The following is a 22427-nucleotide window of genomic DNA, read 5'->3' as shown; positions in this document are numbered from 1 at the left end:
CTGTAGATGTTGTCTACTTGAGAGCCTAGCCTGGTACCAAGGGCAGATGTGTAAGAGTCGGGTAGGGGGATTAATACACAATCTAGGAAGTATTAATACTTATAAAAGAGGTACATACAATTCATTGGAGCCCCTTGCCCCCACCTGCAAGGCACTGTCTTCCAGCAGTCAAGGACTAGTGATTGAATCTCTGAATGATACATATTCGTTCTGAATGATACATATTCGTCTGTTTGATGTTCAGCAATAATGAGCTTGTATACAGGGTGAGTCAACCAAGCCTGGTTCGTGGTCTGTGCCTCATATATAGCCATACAATTCCAGAGGCACAGAATCAACGATCGTAGAAATTCAGTCATTCAACAAACATTAATTGGGTGGCCTGGCAACCTACTGATTCATGAGTTTGGAAGTGGGTAAAACATTATTTAGAAGCTACACGTGCAGGCTGGTAACTTAATATTATTGAACACATGTTCCCTAAGCACCGTTCTCTGATCTTGAGCAAACTATACTTATATGACCTTATTATGAATTAACGAGGGCCAACAAGGAATCTGACTGCCAATGCAGCAGATCTGGGTTCGATCCCTGGGTCAGGAAGATCCCCTGGAGAAGGGGATGGCAACCCATTCCAGTATTCTTGCCTGGAGAATCCCATGGGCAGAGGAGCCTGGCGGGCTACAGTCCATAGAGTCACAAAGAGTCGGACACGACTGAAGTGACTTAGCACATAGCACAGCCAATCTTTCAGAAGACTTCAATTTGCAGTTTTGGTCAAAAGTCCTTCAGCCTTCACAAACGAAGACACGTCTTTCTGGGTTGGGCTCCTTTGCTAGTTAAGAGGTTTCTGTGTCTTTAAAAGGAGGCGGTGCCCTGTCAAATGGACCCTAAAGCATAGGCTGAAGGCGCGTGAAGTCCCACCCACTTTCTGTGACGTCCTGTGGCCCAGCTTCTGATTGCCCACTTCAGACGTCAATCGCGGGGCGTGTGTCTTGCTGGGACACAGTGGAGGTCTAACCTCTGGTTTGCGGAGCGGTCGGGTGTATTCCCCGCTGGTCCCCACGCCCTCGAGGCCCCCGCCGCCCGACCCAACGGCGGAGCCAGCCAGTGGCTCCCGCGGCGCCCTCCCGCACCGGATCGCTCCTCGCTGGGGCGGGACCTGGCCCGACGGCTCCGGTCACTATGGTCAGTGGTCTAAGGGGGAAGCGGGGAAGGACGGGTGGGAAGGGGGCGCGGTAGGCGAGGTCGCCCCCCAGGCGCATGTGCACTCGCGGGACGGGGGATCGGGCGCGAGGCTCAGCCCTCAGTGTCAAATCCGCTGCGTTCGGGTCCCCCAGGAATACCGGGGGGTCCCGGTCCTTTCTTGGAAGGCTCCCGTGGACGGTCAGCGGCGGGAACCCAACCCAGCGCCCAGGATCCCCGCCCCCGGCGCTTTCGTCCCTGGTGCCCCATGTGCCGCTCCGACGGCGGGGACCGGGACGCTCCAGGGCTAAGGGTCGCCTCCTTTTCGTTACTAGCCCCCCAGTTCGCGGCTCCTGGCCGCACCCACCCTAGGGCTCAGCCATTAGAGACCTCCCCACTCCCAAGCCCCACGAGTGGACCTGGGGTTGCCACGGGTGGCCCGACATCCTCTCTGTCCTGCTTGTCAACAGAAGGTCTTTGCAGTTAGGACCCACGTGGAGAGACTGTCTCAAGTTGTGAGGCACGTGAATTAGGGGCCAGAAACGGCCCCGGAGACCCTCTGAGCCAGGCCAAACTCAGGGCTTGGGCAGCCGGGGACCCTGAGGCCCAGAGAGGGAGGGGCTGGAACTGATCACGGTGGACTTGGATTCCCAGGCCAGTGCTCTTTGTATTTCTATGTGTGTGTGTTAGTTGCTCAGTGGTGTCCGACTCCTTGCAACTCCATGGACTGCAGCACGCCAAGCTCCTCTGTTCGTGGAATTCTCCCCGCAAGAATATTGGAGTGGGTCGCCATTCCCTTCTTCAGGGGATCTTCCCTACCCAGGGATCGAATCTGGGTCTCCAGCATTGCAGGCAGATTCTTTACCATCTGAGCCACCAGGAATTATTCCTTTGTATCACTACATCAGTCCATCTTGGGGGTGAGGGGAGACAGGGGCACAGGCAATCTGCAGAGGACTCGGTGTGATGAATGCCTAAAACTGATCAACTCTGACCCCCCTGCTCCAGGGAGCCTGGAACGCATAAGGACTGGTGGCTTGGCCTGTGGTCACAGCCCTGAGGGGTGATCTCTCCTCCACCCCCTGGAAACCCAAGAGGCGTTGGTTGGTCGCTTCCCCTCCCCAGCACTATTTTGCACACCTGTATAATGGGCTGCTGTGAGGATCACGTGAGGTGATGCGCATGGAGCGCTTGGTTCAGATAATTGGCCGTGGCTTTCCTTCTGACAACAGAATCCTGGAAATGGGTGTGCACAGGGGCCTGGTTCTTAGAGCCTCCTCCCTCCTAGGTCTGAGTAAGGAAATGGGTCACTGGCTGCTGAGGGCTCCCGCTGGCTTGGGGCACAGGTCAAAGCCTGGTCATGGTCTGACACGTTCTGAGTGTGGCGTGGGTGGCCCAGCCTGTCCTGGACAAACCAGCTGGGTGTGGCTGAGGGCTTCTGGAGTGCCTGGAAACACCCACTTCCTGTTTCCAAGCAGGGCCTAAGGGTTGACCTGGCTCAGCTTCTCCTGGAAGGGCACGGAGGTGTTTCTGCATCGCCCACAAGGGAGTGGCCAGGGCTGGGGTAATAATGGGTTTAGCCACCTTGGAGCCGAGGCTGGCTTGCCTTCCAGTCACCACTGGGTAGCTGAGAGCATGGCGGGGTGGTGGGGCTGGGCCCTGATCTTCTGTCCTTCGTGGTGCATGGTGAGGCCTCTGACTCCAGCCTCCCATCTGCCCTGGACTCAGGAGAACAGAAGTTAGAGGGCAGGTAGAGTCAGAGCACCAGCCCGCGCCCTGTGACGGGCAGCGTAGGTGCCTTGGAGAAGAATGAAGTGGTTAACTCACCAAACAAGACGTCTGTCTGGGAATCGTGGGGAGAGGGTGGGGCAGAGGCAGTGCAGGGTGTGTTCTTGTGTGTTCATTCAGCATTTAATGAGCACCTACTGTCTGCCAGGTACCGTGCTGGGCCCACTGGTGATGTTTTTGAGTCTGTGTGGTATGGATGATGGTGAGTGTGTGTGTGGTGGGCAGAGGAGAATGCCTTTGGAACATATAGTGTTTTCTTTCTGTATCCATTTCAAAGTCACTGAGCTAGGGAAGGGTCCCAGGTGGAAGACATAGAAGCCCTTGGGAAGGCAGTGGCCTGGGTGAGGACGAAGCTTGGGGGCTGCCACTGATGGAGGTTGCAAGTAGTGAGGGGCCTCATGCTCACTCAAAGGGCATTTAACATTCAGTGAAGAGTGAGGGTCAGATGTGAACAGCAAACCAAAGGGCCCTTCTGTGCTTTGTTCTTTGGTTTTTCAAACAAGCCCCCAGTAGGGTCCCTAGTCCAGCCCCACGCTGGGCTGGGCATTGATGAGAAAGACGAGGGCCTGCCCTCTTTTAGGAACTCACTGCATGAGACAAGACAGAACTGGACACAAGCAATTCCTGAACTATCAGTCATGACCTAAGAAGCTTAAGGGCTTGGGGAGCACAGCAGGAACCCAGGCACTCTAAGGGAGCAGTGAGTGTCAAGGAAGGCTTCACAAAGGGGTCTTTTGAGTGGGTTATTGAAGGATGTGTAGGAGTTTTCAGGAAGCATTTGCGGAATTGTGTATTCCAGTCAGGGTGCGACAGGCCCGGAAATATGTGCTTACAGGCCTGGAAACATGGGTAAGAGTGGGATATTCTGGGAATGGTGAGCAGTCTGTATGGAGAGAGGAGAGATGAATCTAGGAAAACTGGGAGGTGGGGGGTCAGAATGTACTGTAAAGGCCTTCACATGCTGCGCCATGGGGTTTGGGTTTTATTCTGCAAATGTGGTGGTGGAGGGGACCATAACGTATTTTTGACAAATAAGAGATGGTTGATTTGGATGGTCTCTCTGGCAGTGGAGTGGACAGAGGGCCAGAAGTGGCCAGGCTGGAGTCAGAGACCAGCTTATCCATCTATTCCGTCATCCAATCATTCTGCATTTGGGGAGCATTACTGTGTGGCAGGCACTGGGGAGTCTGGTCATGACAGGCAAGCAAAGTCCCTGCTCTCATGGAGTTGACGTTCTTGTGGAGGGAGAGAGACAGAAAGCAAGTCAACAAGTGAAAGTATATGTTAGAGAACCCACGGAAGACATAAAACAAGTTAAAGCAGTAGGGGTTGGGGGAGGGGTGACTTTAGACAAGATGGTCAAGGAAGGTGATTACACACGTAAAGAGGCAGAGAGTCTGTCCGTGCACAGGAACAGCACGTGCAAAGGCCCTGCGGTGGAAATGCGTGCATCTTGTTGGAGGAACATAAGGAGGGTCACTGGGGCTGGAGTTCAGGAGCGTGAGGGGAGCAAGGCCAGATGACGGTTGTCATCTGAAGGTTGAGTCTTTTCCCAAGTGAAGGAAGCCACTGGAGGGAACTGGGGAAGGGCACGCCCTCAACTGGTTCGCTTTGTGGGAGCCTGTGCTGGGTGCTGTGGGTGATGGCGGGGACGGGAGTGGGAGTGGGGGTGGGAGCCAGGAGGTCCACTGGGCAGACGCTGGTGCCACCTCCCTGGGGGCAGATGGTGGCAGCTCTGGCCAGACACAGGAGCAGAGCTGAAGCAGGAAGAGAGGAGGGGAAGAGTCCTCCCATGTCTTTAGTGTGAGTTCTATCTGGATAGAGGGGCTTTCAAGGATCTGGTGACACCTGGAGGGGATGCCGTGGTGGAGGGAGAAGGCAGTTAGGGGCGCAGTAATTCGGGGATCATGGTCAGGCATCCTGGTGGCTGGTGGTGTTTGAGGCTGGATCTCTAGGGAGAGGTCAGGGTGGGAGGTGAAGGTCTGAGGGTTGGTTAGGAGGTTGCTAAGAGTCCAGGTGTCAGATGAGAGAGGACCAGCATCTGAATTCGGGCTGTCTGCAAGGCCAGCCAATAACTGTGACCTGAGGCAATAGGGACTCAGGTGTAGGGTCTTCCCTATTTCCTGTGCTGAACAGCAGAGATGGGGCATGTGAGTGGTAGGCTGAGTAATAGCACCCCAGAGACACCCACATCCTAATCCCAGAACCCATGAATAGGGTACCTCACAGGGCAGCAAGGGCTTTGCAGGTATGGTGAATTAAGGGTCCTGAAATGGGGAGAGCACCCTGGATTACCCAGGGAGGTCCAATGATGTGATCACAAGGATCCTTATAAGGAAGAGGCAGGAAGCAGAGTGAGAAGGAGGTGTGACAGTGGGTGGAAGGGATCATAAGCCAAGAAATGCGGGAAGCTTCTAGAAACTGACAAAGGTAAGGAAGTGGGTTCTCCCCTGAGCCTCCAGAGATGTAAGATAATTAAATCCTGTTGTTTTAAATCGCTGTTTGTACCAACTGGTTACAGCAGCAGTAGGAAGCCACTTCCGAGCCCTAGACTAGCACTCCCCTAAATCTTTGGCCTCCAAATGCTTTTGATCACTCATCAATAAAGGTGTTTGATTATTCCATATGTTGGTACATCGTAGATTATACCCTAAAGTAGACATTTAAAGTGGCATTCCCTGGAATATTACTCAGCCATAAAAAAGAATGAAATTGGGTCATTTGCAGTGATGTGAATAGACCTAGAGTCTGTCATACAGAATGAAGTAAGTCAGAAAGAGGAAAACAAATGTTGTGTATTAAAGCATATATATAGAATCTAGAAAAATGGTACTGATGAACTATTTGCAGGGCAGGGATAGAAACACAGATATAGAGAACGAACATGTGGACATGGGGTGATGGGGGGGCATGGAGGGTGGAGCAAATTGGGAGAATAGAATTGACATATATACACTACCATATGTAAAACAGATAGCGAGTGGGAAGCTGCTGTTTAGCACAGGGACCTGCGGTGGAGGCGGGGGTAGGGGCTGTGGGAGGGAGGGGATATATGTATACATGTGGCTGATTCACCTTGTTGTTCAGCAGAAACGAACACAACATTGTTAAGCAACCATACTCCAGTAAAAATCAGATTAAAAGGCATTTCCTTCCAGCCCCTGCAAACAGCCCGCTACGGAGACCCCAGCACTAGGCAGGCAAGGCCAGGTTTGGAGCCACGGGGAGCCTCTAGAAATGACAGGGACCTTTTGAGAGGGGTGGCGGACTGCATTCTGGGTCCTCACCCCACTGGTGGTGAGGCTGCGGGCTCTGGCCCCTGTCATGGAGGAGTTGGTAGCTTGAGGTCAGACCATGCACTGAGTTGTGGCTTCTGGGAGGCTGGGCCTGGTTAACAAGGCTGAGTCACGGCCCGGGGCCAGCCCCGCCAGCAGAGCAGCCTCAGAGGGAGGTCGGGCAGGCCAAGGGCTGGCCTTGCCCACCAGGCCTCAGGGTGGACCCAGAGAGGCCCACCAGCACCTCAGAGCCTGGGCCAGGGGTGCCCACAGAGGCACCGCAGGATACATCATGGGTGGGGGAGGGGGTTGTAGGCAGAGGCATGAGCCTGAGGCCTGGCTATTAAGGAGCCATCAGGAAGTGACGACAGAGCACAGCTGAGGACCAGGTGGGCTCTCTTCACGGAGGGGGAGAGGGCCAGAAAGGCACCAGGTCTGTGGCATACCTTTAATGTGCTGGGGGACCAGGGTCCCAGTTTCTTCCTGGATCGCTTCACTGTGTGACTTGAGGCCAACAGCTTGACCTCTCTGGGCTTCAGTTTCTACGTGTAAAACAGAGCTACCATGAGGCTTAAGTGAGATTATCCCCAGCACCTGGCATACGGTGACCTCCCAGCAAAGCTAACGCATCAACCAGCGGGTACTTCGTGCCTGCTGGGGACCAGCAGCTGTTCCAGGAGTACAGTGACAGAAGTGACAAGGGACCCCATCCCCGTGGAGCTTCGTATCACCTCTCCTGAAAGCTCACTGGGGCTGGCTTCCAACCCTGAGCTGTACCTGTTCCAGGAGGGGCCTAGCACTGTGCGAGCGCCTCCAGGGACTCCCCAGGAGATAATGGGGTGACAAGGAGCTGGAGGTGCTCGCACAGTGCTGGGCGCATGGGGTTCCCATGGGTGGGGGGCGCGAGTTCCGACATCGCCCTGGCAATGGGCCCTCCCTTGGGCCCTGGCGGGTCACATCTTTCCCGGAAGCCTTCGGGACTTCAAATGCCTCCCCCGTGGGGCAGGATCTGTGGATGAGGGTAGAGGTGGAGGGCTGGGTCAACCTGGTTTTTCGTTGGTCTCAGGCTGGTTGAGGAACTCTTGGGGCTATGTGGACAGGTTCTAGACGTGTAGAGGCTTTGGCGAGAAAACCGAGGGAAGCAGGGGGGAACTTGCCTTCTCTCCATTTGGAGGTGGGCGGTGTCTGGACACAGGGTGGGGATCAAGGGCAGGGTCAGCAGGACCCCAGTAGGTGGTGATGTGCTGGTTCTATAGTCTCCAAAGGTAGGAGGTGAGAGGACCCCGACAAGGACTCAGATCTGGTCTGAACACCAAGCCCCCGTTCTAGTGCATCAGGTTAGTTCCCGGGGTCTCTGGGTAGGAGTCAGTGATTAAAGAAACATCCTTCTCCACTTTGAAATACATTCTTCCACTCAGCAGCTCGAAACTGTTTCAGAGTAGAGGTGCTATCTGCCTGACCTAATTCATTAGCACCTGTTTGCAAGTCAGCAGCTAAAGGCTAAAGTCCTTTTAAGTGACCTGATGAGGTCTGACGCAACATTGTAAGACGAGGCCAGTCCCTGTCCCATAACACCCTGGAAATTTTCGGCCATGATTTGAAAAACCACCAATTACAGTCAGCCAAGGTCAAATGCAGAGTACTGTACCTGGTTTATGGGCCAGTGAGCTGAGGCTGTTCTTCCACCCATGTGACCAGGGCCATGCTTATAGGAAGTGGGGCGGGGGCCACTTGGGCTGACTTGAGTCACCCTGGACGTGCCAGGCGGGGCCTCCGAAAGTGCCAAAGTAGAAACTCACTCACCCCTCCCAGTGGCCCTGTAAACACACCTGGGACCACGAGGGGGCGCTGGAGCCAACTCAAGGCTCCACTGCTGGGCAGGGCAACCAACCTGAGTGCCATTTGTCAAAAAGGGTGGATCTTAAATAGTATTGAGTGAAGAGAAAAGGCCACGATACCTATAGAATAATTTGTCTGCACATTTAAAACGCATGCATACATAAAACAACTTGGGCATTTTTAAAAAGACATATTGAAAGACATAGGCAATACCTATAAAGGGTGGGGGGGTGGCAGGATGGGAACAGGGATGGGAGATAAAGGGGGAAAGTTGACAAAACGCCTGGGGCTGACGGTGGGTCTCTTGAACCCCAAGTGTGAGCCCCTCCCCGCCCCCAAACTGCTGTTTAATGTTTTCCTTTTAAATTGACTGTTTTAAATAGCCTAAGTAAATTTGCTCTTTACTTTGCAAAAATCGTATGACTGTGGCGAGTGGAAAACCCAGGTAAGGCTTCCCTGGTATGAGGCCTGTGGTTCCCCTTCCTGACCCACCTTGCACGTTCTCATTTTGACTGGCAGTTTTCTACCATCTGAAATATTGGGTTGGCCAAAAAGTTCGTTCAGGTGTTTCCATATGCTCTTATAAAAACTCAAACAAAGCTTTTGGCCAACCCAGTACTTGTCGCTCTGTGTTTAGGATTCATTCTTTATACTGCTTTCCACTCTGCCAGTGACATTGTCTCAGAAACTGCTCATCAAATAGAACTGAGTTTGTGCCTCTTCCCTCACCGTTTGTTGGGTTTTATTGGGGGGGGGGGCAGTCCAAGTGCGAGTGGTGTTCAATACAGTTGTGGTCCTTTGTCACTATCCTTCATTTAAAAAGACCCAAGCCATCACTTTAAGTCAGCTGTGTGTGAAAAAAAACTTTTTTTTTTTTACTGAGGTAGGTAGGTAAATAATGGGACTTATTCTTCGGCTGTGCCAAAGACTGGCCAAGCTACTGTCCAAGCTGTGCTCATTTCACACGCTAGTAAGGTTATGCTCAAAATTTCCTTCCCTTTTAGGCCACTACAGAGCACTGAGTAGTTCCTTGAGCCATACAGTAGGTTCTCATCAAGGCTACTTATTTCAACTACAAACTACAAGTGGCTTTCACATTATATTTTAACATTATATTCCTGATGAAATCAGAGCCTTTCCCGGGGCGGGGGGTGGGGGTTGGAGACAGTGGTGCAGCTCCCACTGCCCTGAACCCTCGTCTGAGCAGGAAAAACATGAGGCAGAGACAAGCCTGCGGGAGATTAGCTGTTAGAACAGATGTGTCCTACCCTTCCCCTGGCCCTGAGTCTTCCTTTTGCCATTAGATGACTTCTCCACTCTCTGCTGCTGCTGCTAAGTCGCTTCAGTCGTGTCTGACTCTGTGCGACCCTGTAGATGGCAGCCCACCAGGCTTCCCCGTCCCTGGGATTCTCCAGGCAAGAACACTGGAGTGGGTTGCCTTTTCCTTCTCCAATGCATGAAAGTAAAAAGTGAAAGTGAAGTCGCTCAGTCATGTCCAACTCTTAGCGACCCCATGGACCACAGCCCACCTGCCTCCTCCATCATTGGATTTTCCAGGCAAGAGTACTGGAGTGGTGTGCCACTGAGGTCCTGATTTCTCTCTCTGGGTGGAAACTGACCTCCACCCAGAGATGGGCTGCGATATGAACTTTCACCAGTAGGTGGTGCTAGATGGTCTAACCTCTGTGTTTCCAGGTCCAACACCACTGAGCAACTATACACAGTGCTTGGCTGCAGACTGGTTGGGTATTGCTGGATGAATAGAAGAAGGAATGAATGAGTGAGACAGGAAGGTCAGGAGAAGACAAGGGGAGTATGGAGCCTCCTTACAGTATGGAGGCTCAGTAGGCTTGAGTTACTATATTCTTTTTTCTTCCAGTGTTATTGACATCCAGCAGTGCTTAAGTTTAAGGTATACAGCACAGAGATTTGATTTACGTAGATCATGCAATGATTGCACGTTTCGTGAGCATCCCTCATCTTTGTAAAGACACAAAATTTAAAAAATAGAAAAGATTTTTCCTCTGATGAGAATGCTTAGGACTTACTCTCTTGTGTTAGTCGCTCAGTCCCTAACTCTTTGTGACCCCATGGACTGTAGGCTCCTCTGTCCGTGGAATTCTCCCAGCAAGAGTACTGGCGTGGGGTGCCATTATACTCTCTTAACAATGTTCATAGACAACTGTTAATTATATTTATCATGTTGTACATTACATCCCTAGTACTTATTTCTTACAATCGGAAGTTCGTCACTGGAACCTTTTGACCACCTTCCTCCAGTTCCCTGTGATCCCACCCCTGCCTCGGGTAACCACACATCTGATCTCTGTTTCTATGAGTTTGTTTTTGGAGTATAACTGACCTACAGCTCTATGTTAGTTCCTGTTACCCCACATAACGATTAACTAGTTCTCTATACTTCAAGATGATCACCATGGTAAGTTTAGTTATTGTCACCAAAGATACTACATAATTATTGAGTATACTTCCCTCACTGTATACTTCATACCCGTGATTCATCTCTTCTGTTTTGTACCTCTTAATCTCACTCACCTGTTTCTCTCCTCCCCGCCAACCCCTCTGGCAAACACCTGTTCGTTCTCTGTATCTGTGACCCTGTTTTGGTTTTGTTCAATTTCTTTACATTCCACGTTGCAAGTGATATCATGTAATATTGTCTTTCACTATTTTAACTTCAGTATGATGATCTCTAGGTCCATCCATGCTGGTGCAAAGAGAAATATTTCATTCTTTTTTGTGACTGAATAATTTTCCATTGCATATTATACACCACATCTTTATCCATTCATCTATTGATGGGCACTTAGGTTGCTTCCACATCTTGACTATTGTAAATCGTGCTTCAATGAACATAGAGATGCCTGTATCTTTCCTAATGAGTACTTTTGTTTTCTTTGGATACATACCCTGAAGTAGAATGACATATGATAGTTCTGTCTTAATTTGTTTGAGGAATCTCCACACTGTTTTCCTTAATGACTATACCAGTTTATAATTCCATCAGCAGTGCACCCCGGGTTCCCTTTTCCCCACATTCTCACCAACCTTGTTAGAAAGTGAAAGTTGCTCAGTTGTGTCCAACTTTTTGCGACCCCGTGGACTGTACAGTCCATGGAATTTTCCAGGTCAGAATATTGGAGTGGGTAGCCGTTCCCTTCTTCAGGGGATCTTCTCAACCCAGGGATCAAACCCAGGTCTCCTGCATTGCAGGCAGATTCTTTACCAGCTGAGCCACAAAGGAAGTCCCACCAACCTTGTCATTTGTCTTTTTGATGACAGCCATTCTAACAGAGGTGAGGTGATACCTCTTTGTGGTTTTGATTCCCTAATGGTTAACGGTGTTGAAAATCTTCTCATGGACCTGTTGGCCATCCATATGTCTTCTTTGGAAAAATATCTGTGCAGATCCTCTGCCCATTTTTTAATTGGGTTGTTTGTGTCTTTGATGTTGAGTTGTATGAATTCTTTATATATTTTGGATATTAACTCCTTATTCAGATATATCATTTGCAAATATCTTCTCCTTTTCAGTAAGTGGCCTTTTCCTTTTGTTGAAAGTTTCTTTGCTGTGCAAAAACTTTTTTTTTCTAAACAGGAATATTCATAGTAACTTTATTCATAATAGCCCCAAAGTGGAAACAACCCCAAAATCCATCAACTGAAAAATGGAACAAAATATGGTATACTATACCATAGAATACTATCTGACAACAAAAAGGAAACAAGTACTAATATGTGGCACAACATGGATATTTCTTAAATACATTAAGTGTAAGAAATCAGTCTTAAAAGACCAATCATATGATTCCATTTGTATGAAATGTTCAGAAGAGGCAGGTTTGGACAGACAGGAAACAGATTCCCGGATGAACAGCTTTTTGTTTTAATGTAGTCCCATTTGTTTGTTTCTGTTTGTGTTTTCCTTGCCTGAGGAGACAGATCCCAAAAAAATACGACTAAGACCAACGTCAAACAGCATGCTGCCTATGTTTTCCTCTAGAAGTTTAATGGTTTCGGGTGTTACATTTAAGTCTTTAAACCATTTTGCATTTATTTTTGTGCACCGATGTATTACAGTCTATAAAATGAGTCTGTTCAGAAATTACAAGATGAAGGACTTCCCTGGTGGTCCAGGGGCTAAGACTCTGCACTGCCAATGCCAGGGTTCCAGGTTTGATCCCTGGTCAGGGAACTAGATCCCACATGCCACAGCAAAGAGTTCGCATGTTGCAATTAAGACCCAGTACAGCCAACTAAGTCATTTGTCATTTGTCTTTTTGATGACAGCCATTCTAACAGAGGTGAGGTGATACCTCATTGTGGTTTTGTAAAACAAAAGACCTTACAAGATGATGCGCCTTTCACGATGGGGCTGACCCTGACTCCTGCCGGGGACCCTGGCTTCTGGGCTGCTAGTCACATACTCACAGGTGCTTCTGTCCAGGGAAGGTAGCATCCTGCAACCAGCACATTGTGGGGTTTCTATTGGTGAAAGTCCTGCAGTTGCTTTTGAAATTGTCACAGCTTTGCTCCTTTTTTTCTGTCTTTCAGAGTGAAACATCTTTCAACCTAATATCAGAAAAATGTGACATTCTATCAATTCTTCGGGATCATCCTGAAAACAGAATCTACCAGAGGAAAATCCAGGTAAGGCAGAGGGTCAGGAGGAGGGGAGCCTAGATGAAATGGGCTGGAGTTGGGAGCAGAGACAAAGGTACCACTTTGAAGGTAAAAAGGCTTTGCATTTGGACCAGGTTCCTGGACAAATTAAAGGCTTCCCAGAATAATGCAGTGTTGAGCATATTTACCTTAGTGAGAAATCCTTTAGTTGCAAAAAAAAAACACAAAACAACCCCAAAACCCAGCAGTTTTGGACCTTGTTACAGGATTGCAAGGTCAGGACTTTTATTACCCACATTTCACAGCTGAGGGAACCAAGTTACAGAAATTAAATGGCTGGCCCACAGTTCTACTGCACATGCGTGGAGGAGCCGGTATTTGGGCCGAACAGCCTCAGCTCATAAGAGTAGTATTTGTAACCACTCTGTGGGCAGCTCTCTGGTGAGAAGGCCCACTCTGGCTGGACTCTGACAAAGGAGAGATGGCTGAAGAATGCAGGAATGGTCACGGGATTAGGAGGAACCTGGGTGTCCCCCTACTGCCCTCTGGCCACCTGCACTTGGGCAGGACTGTCTCCTGTGGCAACCGGGAGCCCTTCCTGGGGCAGGAGTGAGAGCTGGGCTGCACATCTCATCCTTTGGGAGATAAGCTGGCTGTCCAGGGAGCACACCCCTCCCTACAGCCTGCCTCTAGGGGGCCGTCAGCTCCACCCTGGTGGGAGCAGGGACTCCCTGATCCCTTAGGAACCACACTGGGCCGTCAGAATCCTGACCATAGGCAGGCCCGGGAGGCAGCCGCGGCGGAAGCTGACAGCTCAGAGCAGAACTGGAGCAGGGGCCATGGGGACGCCACACCTCTTAAGAAACGCTTGGAGGACTGGCCAGACTGCTTGGCGATGTCGGAGGAGACCTTTCCTACTGCCTGTGCAGCCTCCTGGCCCACCTCACAGCCACATGCACCCTCGCTGCCCCCACCAGGCACACCACATCTCTCAGTGCCATTCCTCCAGGAAGTCTTCCTGGACTGCTGAAGTCTGGTGTAGATGCCACTGCTCCGCAGCACCCTGGTGCATCCCCTGTCCTCCTGTGACAGTCGTCCAACTGTCCATCATCCCCCTAGCCTGTAGGCTCCTCAGAGCGGGGCATGGCTCCCTATTCACAGCGCCTCGCATAGGTCACACTCCATGTATTTTTATTTTTGTGGGATGAGAGTTCGGACACCATGGAGGGCCTCCAGTCTGAGAGGAGGGAGCAGATGTTGCCTGGGGGAGGTGGAACCCCACCCGACAGGACTCGATGGGGTTGCTATTGGTATGGATGCCCACATTTCCTCTGTCCCCCCGCAGGAACTGAGCAAAAGGTTCACCGCCATCCGCAAGACCAAGGGGGATGGCAACTGCTTCTACCGGGCCTTGGGCTACTCCTACCTGGAGTCTCTGCTGGGCAAGAGCAGGGAGATCCTCAAGTGAGTGCCGCGTGAGGGATGCTGGGCGGGCTGTGCTTCTGCTACGTCGATCGCCGATCGGCCCTGAACCTCCCTGAGGGTTTGGTCTCTGCAGCCTGCTTAGCCCAGGGAGTGAGTGGCGGCGTTGACATCGAAGGGATGCCCAGCGGCCCTCGTGGTGGAAGTGAGGGCAGCCAAGGGGCTGCTGGGGATGGGACAAATGACCTAGCAGGCATTTTCAACTCTGATCTGAGTGTGCCTGGGTGAGGTGAGTTTTGCCTTGGGTGTGTTCTTGAAGCCTCACTCCAAGGAGAAAACAAAGAAGCATTGCCTGTTGTTCTGGATCGCTTTAGCTGACCTTGGAAGTGAGTGTGTATAACCCAGGCGTCTACCTGATCAGCCTGGATCTGGAGTTGATGCCGTCCTAGGCCCTTCTGTCCTGCAGCTGGGACATGAACTTCCCTTCGACCCCTGGGGTTTGGCTTCATTCGGGGCTTCTCAGCATTTGTGCAGACCCCCTGGGATCTTCTTCAGATGCAGATTCCAGTTCTGTAGGGCTGGGGCCAGGGACTCTGCATTTCTCACAAGCTCCTGGAGAAGTCACCAGGGCTGCTGGGTAACAAGGAGTAGTAAGTAGCAAGATGCTGAGACCCACTTCCTTAACCTTGGAGGTCTCACAGCCCTTAGAGGATCGATGAAGATCCCAGGCTTCCTCATCAACTGCCCTCCAGCACACACATCAGGGAAGAGTGCAGAGTGGCCGCGGGTCACAGAGCACATAGGGTTGATCCGTGGACCCTGGTGCCAGGACTCCTCTGCTGAGCGGGTTTCTACTCTACCCTCCTTCTGGGGCACCCTTGCTCCCTGCAGCCACCACCCAAGTGGGTGCCACATGCCAACTGTGTCGTGGGCCCCGGGGATGCAGCAGCAAACAGGAGAGACAAAGCGCTCCGCCTGTCGAGCTTGCATCCTAACTGGGAACGAGGGACAGGGGACACGGGCAGTACTTGGTGTGTCAGATGGGGGAAGCGCTGTGGGAAAAAAAACAGGCAGGAAGGGCAGCCAGGTTGTCCAGGGCTAAGGACTGCAATTTTAAGTAGAGGTTGGAGACATAGCGGGGGCAGGTGGCGTAAGGCCTCATGGACCTCGAATATTGGCCTGAATGAGATAGAGCCACAGAGGGTTTGGCAGAGCAAAAGGCCTGACATGCGGGCTGCTGTGTGCAGGGAAAACCAGGCACACGCACAAATGATGGTGTCCGAGAGCAGCGGGGGCGTGATCTAGGAGAGCCCAGAGGAGAGGTCGTAGAGGCGGCCTGAGCGGGTGGAGGTGGCACCACAGGACCCACTCGTGGCTGGAGTGGGGCGCGTGAGCGGAGAGTCGAGGCTGAGTGCTGGGCGTTTGACCTGAGTTATCAGGACTGAGAAACCCATGCCACACAGGGAGGCTGGGGGAGATCAGGAGCTCCAGGTTGCCAAGTCCGAAATGCCTGGGAGCCATCCAGGTGGGGTCCAGTGGGAAGTACCAGGCTGGTGTCACCCCATTTTACAGATGAGTAAACCGAGCCTCGCACAGGTTACATGACTTGCGCAAGGCAAGTGTGTGGCCAAGAGGGGATCTACGCTCTAAGTCCGGACACTATCCTCCTTCCCCTCCCTCACCTCATCGGGGCAGGAGTCCTGTCCTGAGTGTTTGTCCCCCACTAGACTGGGCCCATGTGTCTCTGTGTCCCCAGGGCTGGCACTGTGAGGCCTGCAGGAACTGGTGAGGAATGAGCATGGGGATGCGATGGGCGTGTGGCCAGTGATGGGAGGGTTTGCAGGCAGGAAAGCCGGGAGCCAAGCTGTGCACGTCGGCCTCACGGGAACAGTGGCCAGAGAGGCCTTCATAGCCCGCCATGGAGACCTGTCCCCATCACCCACCCTGCACAGAAGGGGAGCCTTATAAAGCCAGAGAGCGACTTAGCAGCACGGCTGCAACCCCCCGCAACGCGCTCCTTCCCACACCTGCCCTGGCCAAAAACAGGCTCAGGGACGCCAGCCCAGCCAGGGGCAGGCTGCCTTTCAGCAAAAGTAAGTGCCTCAGCTTCCAGATTATGAGATGATTCTGCTTCAGACCAGCCTCTCCTCCCCTCGCCCTCCCCCCGGGCACCTACAGCTCCCAGGCCTTTCTCCTTGTGCCTTGAGTCCCTCATGAAAACCCCCACCGCGTCCTCACTGGAGCCTGGGCTCCCCTCCCAGGGGCCGGGCTGCAGTTAGGCCCGAGCCAGCTGGTCCCCCGAGCCTCTCCACTCGGCCCTTCTTGTGTGGAAGGTGTTCCCTCCTGTGGACCGTCCCTTGGACTGTCTCATCTCTGCTGCTGAACTCCGTGTCCTGGGGCAGCTACTCGCCGTCCCCAGGGCTCAGGACAGGTCCCAGACGGGGCTGTGCCCGTAGGCAGCCTGCAGTGGGAGCAGTGACAAGAGGAGGGGTCCCTGGACCAGATCTTGTGGTAGCTCAGTGCTGGCAAAGGTCTAATGGCCGTTTGGCTGGGAGGCCTGATCTGTCGTGTGAGTTGATTTCTGTGGTCTGAATCCTCTTGTCATGATTTTTTTTCAAGCTACCATCATGGGTTCACTGAACAGGGAGTAGGGAAGACATATCCAACATACCCTATAGTCCAGATTGTATTTCCACCGTCCACACACAACAGACCAATGATAACCTCATGAGCATAGATGAGACTCTTGTTTTTTTAAGAAAACAATGTTTTTTACATCCAGCCCATCTCTATGAAGAGCGTGCCTGGCCGAGGGGACAGTGGATGTCAAGGGGTGAAGATGCAAAGGGGGAGTGGCTGTAGGGCATGAGGGAGGCTGTGGACTGGACTGGAGATGTGGCTGGTGAGCTTGGCAGGGGCCCTTCCGGGACCCCGGTGCTGAGAAGCTGTGACCTGAGGGAGAAGGCTGCGGCAGGTCACTCTTAGGGTCCCTGTGGAGTGGGGACCAGGAGGGAGGGAAGGCTGGGCGTCGTCAGGCCAGAGATGGTATTGATGCCCCAGGAACCATGGGACAGTCAAGAGACCTTTGGAAGATAGAATCAATATATTTTGGAATGGGTGGTACCTCAATTTTCTCATCTGTGAAATGGGTGTATGACCCACCTCCGGTGACTCTCAGGTGTGTGGGGGCGGAGTGGGGAGTGAGATGACAGCTGACGGTCACAGAGGTGCCCCTGCCTTTCCCTGAAAGCACCGGCTTCCCCCTTCAGGTTCAAAGAGCGTGTACTGCAGACCCCCAATGACCTCCTGGCAGCTGGCTTCGAGGAGCACACATTCCGAAACTTCTTCAACGCTGTGAGTTAACCCCAGGCATGATGGCTGAGGGGCCCAGCTTTCCTCAGGGCTGGCAGGGCAGACAGAAGACTGAGGGTTGCTTCTTGCTTGTGGGGACATTGCAGGGCCAGGGAGCCCAGGGCCCTGCCCTTCCTCTGGGAGGAAGCACCTCCTTTGGAACGGTAGCTATCCTCAGGCTGGAAGCTTCCCCCAGCCTCCCTGCCTCACCCCCCTGACCCCACTAGTGAGGGCGGTGCGGGGCTGGAGGACTCTCATTTCTGAATCTGTAAGAATCGCAGTCACAGCAGTGAGCAGGGAGACTCGGGGCCAAGGGACTCACTACAGAGTGTCTCTAACCCTGTCACTTAGCTTTGGCGAGATCTCTGATGGATTGATTCTGGTGCCTCAACTTGAGGATTTCAAGGTGGAAATTTCAAGGACCAAGGCTCGTGGAGGGAGGGGCAGGGCCTGCCTGGCCCCCAGCTGAGGGCCCAGGGGTGCAGTTTTACAGCGTGGTAGAGCTGGTGGAGAAGGATGGCTCCGTGTCCAGCCTGCTGAAGGTGTTCAACGACCAGAGCTTCTCGGACCGAATCGTGCAGTTCCTGCGCCTGCTGACCTCCGCCTTCATCAGGAACCGTGCAGACTTCTTCCGACATTTCATTGACGAGGAGATGGACATTAAAGACTTCTGTGCTCATGTAGGTCCTCAGGGCCCCGGCTTGGGATGTGGCCTCCAGCCCTGGCCTCTGCTCTCATCCCTCTCTCCTTAAGGGACCTTAACACCAACATTCCCTATCATGGGGCTGGGGGGTCACGTCTACATGGCAATTCAGAGCATTAGATTAGATTAGCAAACTGAACAGGTTGTCCTTCAGCTGCCTGAGCTGTGTGGCTTTGAGCAAGTCACTTTCCCTCTCTGAGCCTCAGTCTGTCTCATCAAAGGGCCTTTGGACTGGACTGTTTACAAAATGACAGAGTAGCAACCCCAGAGTCATCTTTGCTCCAGGACACATTTTATGATGTGTGGTGTTTACCTGAAAGGACTGCCAACCATTTAAACGTTGTGCAGTTTTTATATGGATGTCTGGATTTCTCTGGAAAAATCAGATCCAGCTCCCCAGGCTTTATTCTTGCATGGCAACAATCAGCAGGAGCTAAGTGGCAGCTGCCTGAGTTACTGGACTCACTAGCCAGCTTGTCACCATCTCTGCCTGTCTCCACTGACTCGCTCACTTGCTCGCCCAGCCCTCTTTAAGCACCTAAGCTTGAATACCCTTTATGATAGAGTCCCTTTCTGCTCTGAGGTTCCTTATGCATTAGAAAGCCCAAGCTGAAAAACTCCTGCTCTCCTCTCCAGATTCTTCAAAGTAGTATGTTCTTCTGACATACAACGAGGGGACCAGAATCAAAAAGATCTAGATTCAAACCTTTTAATTCCGGTGATTTCTCTCTGTTCCTCCCTCACTGAGCCTGCGTTTCCCTCTCTAGAAAATGTGTATGTCGACATCTGCCTCAAGGCTTATTGTGGAGACCACTGCACAGTTGCAGAGGTTTTGAGCTCTGCAACTGGGCAAAAAGCCAGGGTGGGACCTCTCACCTGTCCTCTCCTGGGCCTGCATCCTCAGCTGGGTTGTTTTCTCCTTGTGGCTTTTGCAGGAAGTGGAGCCCATGGCCATGGAGTGTGACCACATCCAAATCACAGCCCTGTCCCAAGCCCTGAACATCGCCCTGCAGGTGGAATACGTGGACGAGATGGACACGGCCCTGAACCACCATGTGTTCCCCGAGGCTGCCACCCCCTCCGTGTACCTGCTCTATAAAACATCCCACTACAACATCCTTTATGCAGCCGATAAACATTGATTAATTTTAGGCCATCCAGTGGAGCCTGTCACCTAACGGGACTGCATTCTGAATGGAACATTACGGCTTTTCAATTTTTTAAGCGATTTAGACTATAGTTAAGAGAACGTTGCCACCTTTGGGGCAAAGGCACTGGGAATAAGGCCTACTCACTATGGACTGTTGGTAACTTGGTGATAATATTTTTAATATTTATTTTCATGGAGGATCCAGTGTTTTATAACTCTGGGCAAGGACACCAGAACTGGCTCTACCCCCAGTTCTGAGACATTGCATAGGTCACTACCCATCTCTGGGTCCAAATCTTCATCTGGAGGAGGTTCCTGCCAGTGCTGACATTCTGTTGTTGGGTAAAAAAAAGTCCTTTGGTTTATTTTCCCTGGAGGCAGTGCCTGTCTGCAGGGGAGGAAAAGCTCAAGCTCAAGGTCTTACCAGTTCTATAAAAAATCAAGTCCAGTCAGCAGCTGGACTGCACTTGGGGTGGTGACCTGAGGCCAACTTGAAGATCGCCAATGTACTTCCAAACATTCACGATGGAGTGCTTTCTCACCTCGAACTTGAGGAACAAGACTTTAATGCCAAAGTCTAGAAAGGGGCCTGTAGCCATCAGCATGAAGCCCAAGTTGTCGGGCCCCTTACCTGCCTCAGGGCCAGGACTGCCTGCCTTCTGCGGGGCAGCCCTGCAGGGTTCTGCCGCCAGCCCCACCCGGACAGACACTGAGAAAGACAAGGGTCCGGGAGGACCAAGAAGCTGTCTCGTCATCCCTAACAAACACACCCTGGAAGCAGGATCTAGCGATGCAGCCAGGTGGGGACACTGAGCAGCACGCGCAGCCAGGCTCCAGCTGAGCAGAGCAGACAAGCGCTTTGAGGCTGTCTTTGGCTTCTTTCTCCCTTCCCTCTTATGGGCTGGCTAGAGGTTAGGTGGGAAAGACCGGAGGTGAGGGGGCGGTAGCGGGGGAGCCCACCACTGTGGGAGCTGCCAGGTAGCCAAGAGCCCTGGCTCCTGCCAGCCTCCTCGTTCATCCGTCTGGACATGGCCCTTAATAAGCTGCTCACCTTGCTGCCTCAGGATCTCAAGGAGCCCTGGCTGGGCTGCGGCCACTGCCAGCAAGCTGTCTTCCCCTCTGGGAAGAAAGGAGAATGCAGGGGTATGGAATTGCCTTCCTTAATCGAAGGCCTTCAAAGGTTCCAATCTGCAGGGATTTATTCGAATCTACTGGTGCTTCAGTGTCAGACTGCAGTGTCTGCTGACAGCCAGACTGCGCCAGGACGTGGGTAACAGACTGCTCCCAGTCCCTGTATACAAAGGGCACTCTTGCATCCATTTTCTGCCTTTGTGAAAACCGATGTTAGGGTGCTTTTAATCCCAGGCAGGGGTCCAGGTTCCCGTACTGCCCTGGGCTGGAATGTGGACCCACGGGCTCAAGCTGAATGCTTGTCCCTTCTTCACAGGAATGTAAATCTGACCCTGATCTCTGAATTGGTTCAGTGGTTCCCCCTCCCTGCCCCTCCCACCTTGGCCTGGGGAGCAGTACACTGTGACAAGTACACTGTCACAGTGGGGTGACACGTTACATGGTTTGTGAATATCATGATCCCTGTTTCCAAACTGAAGGACACCGAGCTCAATCTCAGCTGCTCTGAGCCGTTGTGAGAGGCGTCCTGGGTCTCGGGCCGGGCTGTCGGGCACAGTATCATCAGCAGTGGGCTGCTTCCTAACTGCATTTGTAGTTTGTGCACCATTCATAAAAGTGAAGCTTTCTCTTCAGCAGAAGGCTGGAGAAATTCCCTTCGGGGTGTGTCTGTGCCTTTCCAGGCCTGCCAGTGCTATTCTGTGTGTGTGTGGGGGGATCCTATTCTCAGGAGAGATGCTATCAGTTTAGAATCACAACACCCGAGAGAGGCAGGCTGTTTTCATGACCTTGCCCTCTGCTCTCCCATTTTTCACAAAACTACTGGCCAAACCCAAAGCACCACTCTCTTCCCTTCACATCTGCTCTCAGATCTTGCTTCTGAAGGGAAAGCGCCGTGGAGGAAAGGAGTGGCAGAATTCAGAGGAACTCTAAGGAACACAAAGTTAAAAACTCACTCACACACGGATATTACCCTGCTTGGCTACAGCAGTCAGTCAGGCCGGCAATCCCACTTCCTGGGTAATGCACCAACCCTGCGATGCCTTCTCTTTGCAGACCAAAAGCTGGAAGAAAAGTTGCTTTAAGAGTTTGTCTTTACAACTGCGTGTTACTTTCCTTCCAAAGGGAACGTTATAAATCAGTGTAACTACTTAGCAACAGAACTGCCCTTGCTTTTGGTTCCTACTTTAAGCACAAAGTGGCTCTGGAGCCAGATTGCCTGGGTTTAAAATCTCGACTTTGTCACTAACTAGTTATATGACCTTAGCCAAGTCACTTCACTTCCCCTGAGTTCCAATTCCCACACTAGTGAAATGGAGACAGTTACCAACACATCACAGAATTATTGGTTCAAGTGCAACAAGATTATGTACGAAAATAATCACACGACCTGACGTGTAGTGAGTGCCCCATAAGTGGGATGCTTCCCCCGCAGGCCCTTCCCAATGGGACGTGGCAGAACACCCCAAGACGGGAAAAAGCCACCTTGGCGGTGGCTCTGCAGTTTCCTGGGCAGAGGGAAAAGGTCGAAGGACCAAACACACTGCCATGCTAAGCAGAGGCAGGGGCACGGGCTGTGGCTCCGTCAGTGGGTCCCCAGGGGCCCCTGGTTCTGTGGGAGGTAGGCCAGGCCCTACGGCTTCCTCAGGCAATTGGTTAAAAACTTTTCTAGTATTAAAATGGTTTCCCTGACAACTTTTGGTCCTGGCTTCTTAACAGTCGGTACCTGGCCCGCACCAAAGATCAACACTGCCGTCCCATGGGGCTTGTCTGAGTGGATCAGCAGGGGCAGGAGTGTCTTCGTTGAGTGAAAGGTCTAGCCGCTCAGGAAATTCTGTCCTTGGGCTGGGCTGCAAGTGCCAAAGGAACCACAGGCCTCGCCAGAGCTTCACCTCATTGGGTCAAAGAGCAAAACTGCCTTGGAGGCCGGCCCTATCTTTTAAAA

General features: G+C 52.2%; 1 protein-coding gene across 2 annotated transcripts; it reads left to right on the top strand.

Annotated features, from left to right (window-relative positions):
• Positions 1-994: 994 nt before the first annotated feature.
• OTUB2 (OTU deubiquitinase, ubiquitin aldehyde binding 2) lies at positions 995-22177 on the top strand. Of its 2 annotated transcripts, XM_040256591.1 has the most exons (7): positions 995-1188; positions 12660-12755; positions 14074-14192; positions 17420-17504; positions 17987-18181; positions 19140-20154; positions 20185-22177. In XM_040256591.1, the coding sequence occupies exons 1-6, from the start codon at positions 1186-1188 to the stop codon at positions 19344-19346; spliced, it is 705 nt and encodes a 234-aa protein (XP_040112525.1). In that variant the 5' UTR covers positions 995-1185; the 3' UTR covers positions 19347-20154; positions 20185-22177. The 2 variants fall into 2 exon arrangements, with proteins under 2 accessions (XP_040112525.1, XP_040112524.1); XM_040256590.1 differs by lacking the exons at positions 995-1188; positions 12660-12755 and having other exon boundaries at positions 13520-14192.
• Positions 22178-22427: the final 250 nt, after the last annotated feature.

This window comes from Oryx dammah, unplaced genomic scaffold (genome assembly GCF_014754425.2).
Source record: "Oryx dammah isolate SB20612 unplaced genomic scaffold, SCBI_Odam_1.1 HiC_scaffold_16, whole genome shotgun sequence".
Lineage (NCBI taxonomy): Eukaryota > Metazoa > Chordata > Mammalia > Artiodactyla > Bovidae > Oryx > Oryx dammah.
Note: the sequence above shows the minus strand (reverse complement) of the source record. Positions and strands in the feature narration are given on the sequence as shown.

Bases quoted from the DNA above. Each gene is read 5' to 3' on its own strand.
- OTUB2 (XM_040256590.1), top strand. From the start codon at position 13,912: ATGTATTTTTATTTTTGTGGGATGAGAGTTCGGACACCATGGAGGGCC. The intron at 14,193-17,419 runs GTGAGTGCCGCG...TTCCCCCTTCAG, and splicing joins AAGAGCAGGGAGATCCTCAA to GTTCAAAGAGCGTGTACTGC. The intron at 17,505-17,986 runs GTGAGTTAACCC...CCAGGGGTGCAG, and splicing joins TCCGAAACTTCTTCAACGCT to TTTTACAGCGTGGTAGAGCT.